At 39.8% G+C, this 13,794-nt stretch overlaps 1 protein-coding gene across 4 annotated transcripts in view; it reads left to right on the top strand.

Annotated features, from left to right (window-relative positions):
• CDC16 (cell division cycle 16) overlaps positions 1 to 13,794 on the top strand; it is a 58,413-nt gene that overhangs the window by 24,401 nt on the left and 20,218 nt on the right. For all 4 annotated transcript variants that reach the window (XR_013164550.1, XR_013164549.1, XM_077134965.1 and 1 more), the window contains exons 13-14: positions 11,808 to 11,960; positions 13,046 to 13,109. Coding sequence is in view for 2 of the 4 variants with exons in the window: in XM_077134965.1 (XP_076991080.1) it covers positions 11,808 to 11,960; positions 13,046 to 13,109 (217 nt within the window). In the remaining 2 variants the exon portion in view is untranslated. The remainder of the gene's footprint in view (positions 1 to 11,807; positions 11,961 to 13,045; positions 13,110 to 13,794) is intronic.

Genomic DNA, 13,794 nt, shown 5'->3' with positions numbered 1-13,794 from the left:
CCTCCCTCTCTCATCTTCACATTCAGCTTCTTCAGTGTTTTAACATAATGGTATTACAGTCCAGTTTCTGAGTTTTTACGTTCAGTCCTGTTGCACAATCTGTATCCCTTCAGCTCCAATTACCCAATATCTTACCCTATTTCTATCTCCTGATGTTCTGTTACCAGCGAAGTATTCCAAGTTTATTCACTAATGTCAGTTCATATCAGTGAGACCATACAGTATTTGTCCTTTTGTTTTTGGCTAATCTCACTCAGCATAAATCTTTAAGGTCCATCCATGTTGTTACATACTTCATAACTTTATTCTGTCTTACAGCTGCATAATATTCCATCATATGTATATGCCACAGTTTGTTTAGCCACTCGTCTGTTGATGGACATTTTGGCTGTTTCCATATCTTGGTAATTGGAAATAATGTTGCTATAAACATTGGTGTGCAAATGTCCGTTTGTGTCCTTGCCCTCATGTCCTTTGAGTAGAGACAGCATATAGATGGGTCCTGTTTTTTAATCCATTCTGCCAGTCTATGTCTTTTGATTGGAGAGTTTAATCCGTTAACATTCAGTGTTATTACTGCACAGGTAGTACTTTCTTCTACCATTTTGCCTTTTGGATTTTATATGTCATATCTAATTTTCCTTCTCTTTACCCTTACTCATAGTCTTCCTTTCTACACTCTTCTCCACATCTCTCTTTTCTTTCTTTTTATATCTGTGTCTAGTGCTTCCTTTAGTATTTCTTGCAGAGCTGGTCTCTTGGTCACAGCTTCTCTCAGTGATTTTTTGTCTGAAAATGTTTTAATTTCTCCCTCATTTTTAAAGGACAGTTTTGCTGGATATAGAATTCTTGGTTGACAGGTTTTCTCTTTTAATAATTTAAATATGTCATCCCTCTGTCTTCTCACCTCCATGGTTTCTGCTTAGAAATCTCCGCAGTCTTACTGGGTTTCCCTTGTATGGGATGGATTGCTTTTCTCTTGCTGCTTTCAAGATTCTTTCTCTTTGACCTCTGACATTCTGATTAGTAAATGCATTGGAGGACGTCTGTTTGGATCTGTTCTCTTGGATCAGAACGCTGCACTTCTTGGATCTGTAGTTTTAAGTCTCTCATAAGAGTTGGGAAATTTTCAATGGTAATTCCCTCCATTAATTTTTCTCCTCCTTTTCCCTTCTCTTCTCCTTCTGGGACACCCACAACACGTATATTCATCCGCTTCATATTGTCATTCAATTTCCTGAGTTCCTGCTCGTATTTTTCCATTTTTTCCCCTGTGTTTTCTTTTTCTTTTCGGAGTTCAGATGTTCTGCCCTCCAGTTCACTAATCCTGTGTTCTGCCTCTCGAAATCTACCATTGTATGTTTCCATTGTTTTTTTCATCTCTTCTACCATGCCTTTCATTCCCATAAGATCTGTGATTTGTTTTTTCAGACTTTCGATTTCTTCTTTTTGTTCATTCCTTGCCTTCTTTATATCTTCCCTCAATTCATTGATTTGGTTTTTGATGAGGTTTTTCGTGTCTGTTCGTATATTCTGAATTAATTATTTCAGCTCCTGTATGTCATTTGAATTGTTGGTTTGTTCCTTTGACTGGGCCATATCTTCAATTTTCCTAGTGTGATTTGTTATTTTTTGCTGGCATCTAGGCATTTAATTACCTTAATTAGTTTATTCTGGAAATTGCTTTCACTTCTTTTATCTGGGGTTTTCTTGCTGGATGAATTTGTTGTCTCTTTGTTCTTTGACATTCAGTTCAGCTTTCCTGGACCTCTAGCTTAGATTTTGTTTAACAGAGGAGAATTTTTCAGTTCTTGTTTTCTTGTATCTTGCCCTGCTTGTATGGTGCCTCTTCCCCCCAACCCCTTGGAGGGTCTTCTTAGGTATTATAGACCCCAGCCAGATTTTCCCAGACCAAACTGACCTCCTATCAGGAGGAAAGCATCACCTGTGTCGGTTTTCCCTGAGGGTGAGACCCAGCAGGTTGAAAGACTTTGCTTTGAAGTCTCTGGGCTCTGTTTTTCTTATCCTGCCTAGTATGTGGCGCTTGTCTGCCTGCAGGTCCCACCAGCATAAGATGATGCAGTACCTTTAACTTTGGCAGACTCTTCCTGCTGGGGGCATGGTGCAGACAGAGGAGAGGTTGTAGGCTGGTTTTAATGACTTCAAATTACCAAGCCCTGGTGTCTGAATTCCTTGAGGGAGGATTCCACCTGAGTTGGGCTTCACCCCGACCCTGAGGAAGGCGCAGGCTCCTGACAAGGCCTCAAACGGACTTGTTTCTGCCTATGTCTGGGGCAGTTACAGCCTCAGAAGCCCTGCTGCTGTATCCAAAGGCAGTCAAGCCTTTGTAGAAACACAGCCACAAAAACTCCCTGTTTCCTTTTTCTTTTTTTCTTTTTCTGTCAGCCTTGCCCCCTTGGCGCCAGGACAAAAATGAGCGACCTGCTTTGACCAGGTTCACCTGAGCTGGGGACCTGTTTTTAGTAGTCAGAATTTGTTAATTAATTCCACAATTGGCGTTTGGTTGGGCTCAGCCCCTGCTGCTGGTAAAGTCTCTTTCCTTTCCTCTCTGGGAAGCAGCCTGTGGGAGAAGGGTACCGGCCGCCGCGGCTTGGGGAACTTACAATTCTGGGGGGGCTCGCAGCTGGTCCAGACTGGGGTACGCTGTGTGTCCGGTCACTGACATGTTCCCAGGAGCTGTTCTGTACTGTTTCTGGTTATTTAGTAGGTTCTGGAGGATGAACTAAAATGTGTACATTGCTAAGCTGCCATCTTGATCCAGAAGTTCTAGTGTTTTCTTGATCTCTGTCATGGTCAGGTTCATGTGTCCACTTGCCCAAGTGGTGGTACCTTTTTGTTTGGTCGTGATGAGGATATTTACCTGTTGCATTGAGAACATTTCATAGAATTAAATCATGATCACGTCAACTGCATCCACAGTTGATGCCATTTGTAATCAATCAGTCAAGGGGACTTTTTTCAGCAATGAGTGATGCTTAATCTCATCACTGGAAGCCTTTCAATGGGGACTCAGAAGAGACAGACTCTGTTCCTGCTTCGGCTGGTGACCCTCTTCTGTGGAGTTTATCTGGACCCTCCATCAGGGTCATCGGCTTCACAGCCTGCTCTACAGAGTTTGAACTCTGCATTCCCATGGTTACGTGGGGTACTTTTATAAATTTTATATTTGCGAGTGTTTCCTGTTGATTCTGTTTCTCTAGAGAACCCTAACTAAAACAGCTTGGTACCAGGAGTGGTTCTTAAGAAACAGAATCTTAAAAATGGGTTTTTATGAATGGTTTTCTACTCTGACTAGACTCAAAGGCACTAAGCACTCTGATTCCCATAATCAGAATGACACTCCCAATCCATGGAGTGAGTTGGCAAAAGTAATAGTCAAAATAATCACTATTCGATTCTCCTAATGCTTCGCTTGTACTAAGCCAGGCTCTGAGGGATAATGTTTTTGACACCTTTACGGAGTTTTCTGGAAATAAGAGGTACAGAGATGTTGACTGGTTGTTGTTAGATACACTGAATACATTAAGGAGTGAAAGGGATGGGCTTAAGGCTTCAAACGAGAAGCTTCCGTACCGTCTAACAGATGTAGACGTTTCTATGAGTATCCTGAAGGAAAATCTTATTTCCTGTAGCCATAGGCTTGAGATCTCTGAAAATCAGACTCAGAATCTTATTGTTAGAGTAGCAACTTTACAATGTAAACTGAAATCTCAGTGTTGCATGGTGTCTGCTGTTAAAGTGAGGGCATTAATTGGAGAGGAGTGGAACCCTGAAACATGGGATGGTGACATATGAATTGATAAGGATGTCGGGGGTGAGGTTGAAACCCTAGGTCATGCTGAGTCTTCTCTAGGTAACCCTGTAATAGTCTGCCCTGAGGATGTAGCTGCCCCACCTCCAGCCTGCCTTGAGGAGTTGGCCATCCAACTTCCTCCTGAAGGGATTATTAGCCCTAGAGTGATTAACCCTGTTTCATCAGATGAAACTACAAATGAAGGCCCTGAAGCAAATGGCTTGGAAAATATTTCTAATTCTTTTCATGACCCAGCCCCACCACCTGTCTTTTCTTCCAGACCTATAACTAGGCTAAAGTCCCAACAGACCCCTAAAGGTGAGGTACAAAGTCTCACACATGAGGAGGTATGTTATACTCCAGAAGAACTGTGTGAGTTTTCCAAATTGTACAGACAGAAATCAGGGGAATATGTGTGGCAATGGAATTTAAGGATGTGGGATAATGGTGGGAAGAATATAAGGCTGGATCAGGCTGAATTTATTAATATGGGCCCACTAAGCAGAGATTTTGCATTCAGTGTTATAGCTCAAGGGGTTAGAAAAGGTATTAACAGTTTGTTTTGATGGTTGGTTGAAACATGAATCAAAAGGTGGCCAACATTACCTGAGGTTGAAATGCCAGAACTGCCCTGGTATGATGTAGATGAGGGAATCCAGAAGCTTAGGAAAATTGGAATGTTAGAGTGACTTTATCATACAAAGTCTGTTCTTACACCCCAGGAATGTCCAAAGGATGCACCTTTTACCAGAACAGTAAGAAATAAATTTGTGAGACTAGCGCCATCATCCCTGAAGAGCTCTGTGGTTGCACTTCTCTGTAGGTCAGATATTACTGTAGGAACTGCTGTCACTGACCTGGAATCCTTAAACACAATAAGGATGACTGTATCCCGAGTTGGCAGAAGCCATGTGGCAGCACTTAATCACCAAAGACAAGGTGGGTGTGGCAATTACAATAGACAGCAAACTCAAAGCAGGCGTCGAAATTATATAACACGCAGAGACTTGTGGCATTGGCTAATAAATCTTGGGGTACCTAGAAGTAAAATGGATGGGCAGTCTACTAAATTCTTGTTTGAGCTGTATAAACAAAAGAGTTCTAGGTCAAGTGAACAGAAGTCTAACCTGAATTACAAAAACACAGTCATGGCCCCTTAATCAATTCCCAGACTTGAGACAGTTTACAGACCCAGAGCCCCTTGAATGAAGGGGAGGCCAGGTCCCTTTGGGGAAAAACCCTCTTACACTGCCACAAATTTATACTCTTAGTCTGCCTCCAAGCCTTCCCCAAGGAGACTGATGGCCTTTTACCAGGATAACTGCATTGGGGAAAAGGAAATAATCAGATATTTCAGGGATTATTAGACACTGGTTCAGAAGTGACATTAATTCCAGGGGACCCAAAACATCACTCTGGTCCACCAGTCAGAGTGGGGGCTTATGGAGGCGAGATGATCAATGGAGTTTTAGTTGAGGTCTGTCTCACAGTGGGTCCAGTGGGCCCGCAGACCCATTCTGTAGTTATTTCCCCAGTTCCAGAATGTATGATTGGAATAGACATACTGAGCAACCGGCAGAATCCCCACATTGGCTCTCTAATAACTCGTGTAGTGAGGACTATTATGGTGGGGAAGGCCAAGTGGAAACCACTAGAACTGCCCCTACTGAGCAAAATAGTAAATCAGAAGCAATACTGGATTCCTGGAGGGATTGCAGAGATTACTGCCATTCTTAAGGACTTGAAGAACACAGGGGTAGTGATTCCCACCACATTCCCATTCAACACTCCTATTTGGCCTGTGCAGAAAACACATGGGTCTTGGAGGATGACAGTGGATTATTGTAAGCTCAACCAGGTGGTAACTCCAGTTGCAGCTGCTGTATCATTGCTTGAGCAAATCAGTACATCCCCTGGTACCTGGTATGCAGCTATTGATCTGGCAAATGCTTTTTTCTCAATAGCTATTAGTAAAGACCACCAGAAACAGTTTGCTTTCAGCCTGCAAGGTCAGCGGTATACTTACACTGTTCTACCTCAGGGGTATATCAACTCTCCAGTCCTATGACATAATCTTGTCTTCAGGGACCTTCATCGTTTCTCCCTCCCACAAGACATCACACTGGTCCATTATATTGATGATATCATGTTGATTGACCCTAGTGAGGAAGAAGTAGCAACTACTCTAGACTTACTGGTAAGGCATTTGCGTGTCAGAGGATGGGAGATAAATCCAACAAAAATACAGGGGCCTTCCACCTCAGTAAAATTTCTAGGTGTCCAGTGGTGTGGGGCATGTTGAGATATCCCTTCTATGGTGAAGGATAAGTTGCTGCATCTGGCCCCTCCTGCAACCAAAAAAGAGGCACAATGCCTAGTTGGTCTCTCTGGATTTTGGTGACAACATATTCCTCATTTGGGTGTGCTACTCTGGCCCATTTATCTATTGACCAGAAAAGCTGCTAATTTTGAGTGGGGACCTGAACAAGAGGAGGCTCTGCAACGGGTTCAGGCTGCTGTACAAGCTGCTTTCCCACTTGGGCCGTATGATCCAGCAGATCCAACGGTGCTGCAAGTGTCAGTGGCAAATAGAGATGCTGTCTGGAGCCTTTGGCAGGCCCCTATAGGAGAATCACAACGCAGACCCTTAGGATTTTGGAGCAAAGCCTTACCATCTGCTGCAGATAACTACTCTCCTTTTGAGAAACAGCTTTTGGCCTGCTACTGGGCCTTAGTAGAGACTGAACGCTTAACCATGGGCCACAAAGTTACCATTAAGACCTGAGTTGCCTATCATGAGCTGGGTGTTGTCTGATCCACCAAGCCACACAAAGTTGGGCATGCGTAGCAGCACTCTATTGTAAAATGAAAATGGTATATATGAGATAGGGCCAGAGCAGGTCCTGAAGGCACAAGTAAGTTACATGAGGAAGTGGCCCAAATGCCCATGGTCTCCCTTCCTGTCACATTACCTTCTCCTTCCCAGACCAGAGCTGTGGGTTCTTGGGGAGTTCCTTACAGTGACTGAGGAAGAGAAAACTCACGCCTGGTTTACAGATGGTTCAGCACGATATGCAGGTACCACCCAAAAGTGGACAGCTGCAGCACTACAACCCCTTTTGGGGTGTCCTTGAGCAACAGTGGTGAGGAGAAACCCTCCCAGTGGGCAGAACTTCAAGCAGTGCACCTGGTTATTCATTTTGCTTGGAAGGAGAACTGGCCAGAGGTGCATTTGTATACTGACTCATGGACTGTTGCTGATGGTTTGACTTAATGGTCAGGGACTTGGAGAGACCAAAATTGGAAAATTGGTGACAAAGAGGTCTGCGGAAGAAGTATGTGGATAGACCTTTCTGAGTGGGCTATAAACATGAAGATATTTGTGTTCCATGTGAATGCGCACCAAAGGGTGACTTCAGCAGAAGAAGGTTTTAATAATCAAGTGAATAAGATGACCTCTTCTGTTGGGTGCCAGTCAGTCTCTTTCCCAGCAACTCCTGTCATTGCCCAGTGGGCTCATGAACAAAGTGGTCACGGTGATAGGGATGGAGGTTGTGCATGGACTGAGCAACATGGACTTCCACTCACCAAGGCTGACTTGGCTACAGCCCAATATGGCACCATTTCCCAAGGTGACCAGCCAGCTACATGTGGCAGGTTGATTACATTGGACCACTCCCTTCATGGAAGCAGCAGCGATTTGTTCTGACTGGAATAGACACATACTCTGGATATGGGTTTGCTTTCCCTGCACGCAGTGCTTCTTCCAAAAGTACCGTCCGTGAGCTTACAGAATGCCTTATCCGTCATTATGGTATTCCACACAGCATTGCTTCTGATCAAGGCACACCCTTCACAGCGAATGAAATGTGGGAATGGGCACATGCTCAAGAAATTCTCTGGTCTTACCAGCTGGACAGTCTCCAGTTCTCTGCATCTCAATTCTGTAGCTTTTCTAACCAGGGCATCCCTGTGTGGTATAGAAGACCTTCCCAGGTTGCTTATACCCTGGAATCGCCATCTCCATCACCTTCCAGTCCCTTCTCTACCTCTTCTTTGGAGCAGGGCTGAACTCTCCCCATCTTGTTTGCTACTTAAGTCTTGGCAACCATAGAATAGTTAGGTATTAGTCCCTAGCTAAGAATCAAAGCCCAGTGATAATTAATGACATGAGTATTAACTTTGTGTTTCCTAAGCTAACAAACATTATCTCAGTACATTTTCACATAATTTGATCAAGGTAAACATTATTTTTCACTCAGTTTTCATTTCCCCATCAGAATAGCTTTGCATTCTTTTAACTTGCCCTATCTTGGGCAAATATTTGAAATTTAGTAAATATTTTTAAAGTTCCTTTGTGATTTCTTCTTTGTCTAATTGTTTATTTTAGGAATATTTTTTTTTATTTGCACATATTTATGAATTTTCCAGATTACCTTTGTTGTTGATTTCTAATTTCTGTTATGGTCAGAGGGCGTACTTTTTTTTATCTCCATTCTTTTAAATTTATTGAGTCTTGTTTTATAGCTTGCTTAACATATGGTGTATCTTGGAAAGTGTTTCGTGTATACTTGTGAAGAATGTGTATTCTGCCATTATTGGGTGGAGTTCTCTATAAATGTCTGTTAGGTCTAATTGGTTTGTAATGTTTAAGTTTCCTATTCCCTAGTTATCTTCTGCCTATTTGCCCTATCTGTTATTGAAAGTGGGGCATTAAAGTCTCCAGCTATTATTGTCAAATTGTTCGTCTCTCCCTTTAATTCTGTCAGTTTTTCATGTATTTTGAGGCTCTACTATTAGGTACATATATGTTTATAATTGTTATGTCTTCCTGTTAGGTTGACCCATTAATCATGACAAAAATGCCTTTCTTTGTCTCTAGTAACAATTTATGTCATAAAATCTATTTTGCCTGTTACTAGTATATCCATTACAGCTCTTTTGGTTATTGCTTACCATGGTATAGCTTTTTCTATCTGAATCTAAAGTGTGTTTCTCTTAGCATAGAGTTGGATCATGGTTTTGTTTTCTTCTCCCATTCTGCCAGTCTCTGCCTTTCGAAATGTTTGATTGAAGTGTTTTAGCCACTCATATTTACTGTAATTAATGATAAGGTTGTATTTTCAACTGCCATTTTGGTGTTTGTGTGTCTTATATATCTTTTGTTTCTTCCATTACTGATTTTTTTCTGGTAAATAAATATTTTCTAGTGTACGATTTCAATTCTCCTGTCATTTCCTTTATCATGTTTTTTAGTTTTTCCCCAGTAGTTTCTCTGAGGATTATCATTAGCAACAATGCAGTTATTAACTTTATTTCAGTATTATACAAAAACTTTTCTCGTAGTTCCATTCCCTCCCACTCTTTGGTGTGTATTATCACATAAATTACACTTTTATACCTTGTGTGCCCATCAGCACACAAATAAAAGTACGTTTATATAGTCTTTTATATTTATTTATATAATTACTTATGCTTGTGCTCTTTATTTCTTTGTGGGGATTTGAGTTACTGTCTATTGTCCTTTCATTTCAGCCTGGAGGACTCTGTTCAGTTATAGGACTCATCTGTTACAGTAGATTCTCTCAGTTTTTATACAAAACCTTAATTTCTTCTTCATTTTTGAAAAATAGTTTTTCTGCATATGGAATTCTTGGTGAGACATCTTTTTTTTTCAGCAGCAGAGTTGTTTTTCTCTTGCTGGTTGCAGACTTCTTTTCATTTCAGTGATTGTACTTTTTGACTCCAGAATTTGTTTGTTTGTGTTTTTTTTACAATTTCCATCTCTCTTTTTTTTTTTTAACGTGGGCAGGTACCGGAAATCGAACCCGGGTCCTCTGGGATGGCAGGCAAGCATTCTTGCCTACTGAGCCACCGTGGCCCGCCCTGATTTCCATCTCCTTATTCTGTATTTGGTGAGACATTATTCTCATGCTTTCTTTTAATTAGTACCCACTGAAAGGAGTAGAATGAATTTGAAATGTTCCACAAAGCCTCATTCTCAGAGAATTATCACTTTTCATCTGTCTGGACACCTTTTCTAATAAACTTAACATCTGGGCTTTCTTAGGGATAGTTTCTGCTTTTTTCCCTGCATACAGGCCATATTTTTCTCTTTCTTTGAATGTGTCTAAATTTTTTTTTTAATCTAAACGTTTTAGATGATATAATGGAACAACTACGGAAATCAGATTCTCCCCCTTTCCCAGAGTTTGTTGTGGCTGTTTGTTTAGTGATTGTCTGGAACTACTTTTGCCATGTCCATCCTTTGTCATGTGCAGCCATTTAAGTTTCTGCTCAGTTAACTTAATGTTCAGTTAACTTAATGGTCAGTTGTCTTACTGGTTTTCTTAAATACTTTGAAGCATTAAGTCTGCCAACTTTTGCCAAGTGTATGTTGAGACATATCTTCAACACTCAGCCAAACATTTTACAGTTCTGCCTTAGCCTTCACTTCCTGCTTGGGCAGAGCCCCAAGGTCAGCCAGAAATGAGAGATGAGGTCATTTTAGGTCTTTCCTGGAACATGTGCACAATTCTGTGTGTGCACTATTAGTGTCCTTCTAGATCCCTAAGAATATATTATAGCTTTTCAAAGTCCCCTTTGGTCCTCTCACTCCCACTCCTACCCCCAGATTTTCCTTTTAAGTTTTCTAGCCTTTCTGTTTGCCTCAACTGATGTAGCCACCTCAGGCAGCTCATGATGTTAAACAAATGTTTGTTTCCAACAAACATTCTGGGGATAAGGTTTTTCTCGCTGTGTGAGCTCTGTGGTTAAATAAACATAAATCCTATGCATGGGGCTTTTCTGGGGAGCTGCCAGACAGATGAAATAGTGGTAATTCTGTGGGGATGTGCTTTTTAGAGTGCCAAACCCATTTCCCCTCTCCAGTGACTGCTAGGGTACCAGTTTTCACAACTACTGTGGTTGTAGGGCTGCTAGTTTTCAAGGCTGCCGTGGAGCTTGGCAGATGGGAGTAGGAATAGGGCAAGTTAAAACTCTAAAGAGCTCACTCTTTATATTGACATTGAATAAATAAATGCTCCTTGGATTGTAGCAAGCCTTATGTTAATTTCCAGAGCTGTGAAAAGTTGATTTGATTTTAACAATTTTGGTCAGCGTTTTCATTGCTTCTATAAAGAAGTGGATTTCCAGAGGCCTTATTCTGCCATTCCAGAAATGCTTCCTCTGAGTAAATATTTTTTAAGGGTTCTTCATGATCCTTCTGTAGATAATAGAATCTTAATTTGATTCATGGCTGTAAATTAGAACCAAGCACATGTCAGCTAGTCCATAAATATTTGTCACAGTTCTTAGGTCCTTCTTTAAAGAAAGATTATAACATTTGCTTTAATGCAATCATTGATCCAGTCATATGAAAATTCGTTTAAAAAGTGGTTAGTTCTTTCTGTGCCTAGACTGCTTCAGAAGATGGAAAAATTGAATTAATATACATGATGTAGTTAAAGAACTCTTTGGTGGAGAACTGATAACAACTGATTATAATGGGAATTCACAGAAGGGAGAGCCATTTAGATTAGAAAAATTAGGAGTAGTTTCATAAAGGGAAGTGGAGCTTGAAGACAATCTTGAAGGATAAAATGGTGCTGAATGAATAAAGCAGAAAAGGGAAAAGCAGTCTAGAGGCATGACAGTAACCTGAAGGGAGGAAACAGTCAGAGGGATAACAGGCCATGAATATCTGCTCTTCTGCCTTAGGGATTTTTGGTTATGTTTTTTATTGTGGAATAATAAAAAAAAAATAAGATAAATAAGTTGGTGATAGATTCTAAAAGTAGCAACAGATTAGTCTAAAAGCTTGTTGCACACTCATTAAATTGCTAGAAAATGAAAGAATTTCAGAAAAAGTTAAAACTGTATTTTGTTGCAGTAGTACATTTATGTTATCTTGTGCAAAGGGTTAAAGTTGGTTAATTTATGCTAATTATGAAGTTTTTCATATTGATTATGTGAAATTTTCAAACATGTTTAGGTGTCATCTGCCAATGCTGTATATTGGATTAGAGTATGGTTTGACCAATAACTCAAAATTGGCCGAAAGATTCTTTAGCCAAGCTCTGAGTATTGCACCTGAAGATCCGTTTGTTATGCATGAGGTTGGCGTGGTTGCGTTTCAAAATGGAGAGTAAGTAGCAAAAAACCCATTCTGCTTCCTTTTTGTAAATACAGTAAAACGTAAATCACCAGAGATTAACTGTTTGCAATAACTGTTCAGTAGATTTTGATTTTGTACTATTTTAGAAGGAGGCAGAAGATTAAAAACAAAAATCTTGGATTTCTTCAAAGTATTAAACTCAGGTTTTAGTTCTCCTATCATTTAGACTACTGTGAGCTGTGAATTGCACTGTTGGACAGTTACTGTTACATCTTCAAATCGTTGGTATTCAGCAGTGTGACTTCGAGGCGCTGCAGAATACTTATTCCTCTCTATGTAGATTAGAAATTAAAGTAATACATTTGAGAAAGATTTCCTTTGAAATCAACCTCTGAAACAAAATGGTTTTATGTTATTTACCATTTAATCAGAAAATTAAACTAATCAGAACAATCCAATCTCTGTCATTATCAACTGAGGCTTTACTATACTCTTAGATGCTTTATAGAATGAATAATTCAGTTAACATACTCAAAAAGAAATATATTTAATCCTTTGCATTAAATTATATATAAATTAAAAACAGTAAGTTGATACTTCTTCAGTGTTCTTTGTGTGTGTATGTGCATGTGGTCTAAAAATTGGATTATCTGTGTATTTTAAAAATTTGGTGCTTTTTTGTTTTTATGTTTAGTGATATTTTTTATTTTTTATGTGTCTCCCTACGTATATGTATTTCTATATCTATACATATACGCACACAAGCAGATATGTAGTATGTGTATCATAGGAACTTTTGTTCAGAACTTTTTTGGGGAGTGTGGGGGGCATGGGCATGGAATCGAACCCAAGTCCTCCAGCGTAACAGGCAAGAATTCTACACTGAACTGGCCATGCACCCTTGTATGGTGATATTTTAATATACTGTCTTCTAAAATCTTGAAATCATGTGATTTTTAATGCTAGCAAATTAATAATTTATCTGACTTAAATTTGAACCTTAATAATTTCCAGCAGTTCAGTTTTGTACTACCAGAAAGAGATAGTTGGTTTTTTCTTAAATGTGTGAACTTGCTCATTTTGAATAACCTGCAACCTTTCTCCCCCTATTTTAGCTGGAAAACAGCAGAAAAATGGTTTCTCGATGCTTTGGAAAAAATTAAAGCAATTGGAAATGAGGTATTGTGTGTGTGTTTACATACCTAAGTGTGTTTCATTTGGATGAGTAAAATAACATAAAATCCCTCTTGACTACAAATTAATTACCAAGTATTTATCAAAACAAATCACTTGCTAATACTTGAGTTACCAGGGAATTAAACTTTTGACTATATGGTGAAAGTGAGTTTGTTTCTAGTTTAGAGGGCAGGTGTTAGATGTGTGCTTCTTAAGAGGGCTCTAATGGTTGTGGCAGTAATTGAATATGTCATATGATTGGAAATTGGGCGTATTTGAGGCATAGTGGAAATTAGTGGACATTTGTATATCTACTATAACATACCCTTCTTCTCTGAAACTTAAAATAGAATCATCTTTGAAGAGGTTAAATGCAGCACTTCTGCAGAAATAGGGCCAAATGTTGTTTAAATTCAGACCTATCATTTGTTGTTCCCTGCCTGTTCTTAGTTTGTTTAGATCTTTCAGTATTTGAAAATATTTAACTAGGTTCTGTGTGTGAAAGATGTGTCCTGTGGATTTGTGTTCATGAATGAACTAACTAGGAAGAATGTATATCACAGCTATTTTTTTTTTAAACAATAACAATTTTAGTATTAGAAGCTTCCATGGATAAGGGATCTGCCTGTTACTACTTCTCTGATTCCTGATTCTTTTTACTCGTATCTGTCATGTTTTTTAAATCTAA

The sequence above is a fragment of the Tamandua tetradactyla genome, chromosome 17, assembly GCF_023851605.1.
Source record: "Tamandua tetradactyla isolate mTamTet1 chromosome 17, mTamTet1.pri, whole genome shotgun sequence".
Lineage (NCBI taxonomy): Eukaryota > Metazoa > Chordata > Mammalia > Pilosa > Myrmecophagidae > Tamandua > Tamandua tetradactyla.
The sequence above is the reverse complement of the archived record's forward strand: the minus strand, read 5'-3'. Positions and strand labels throughout refer to the sequence as shown.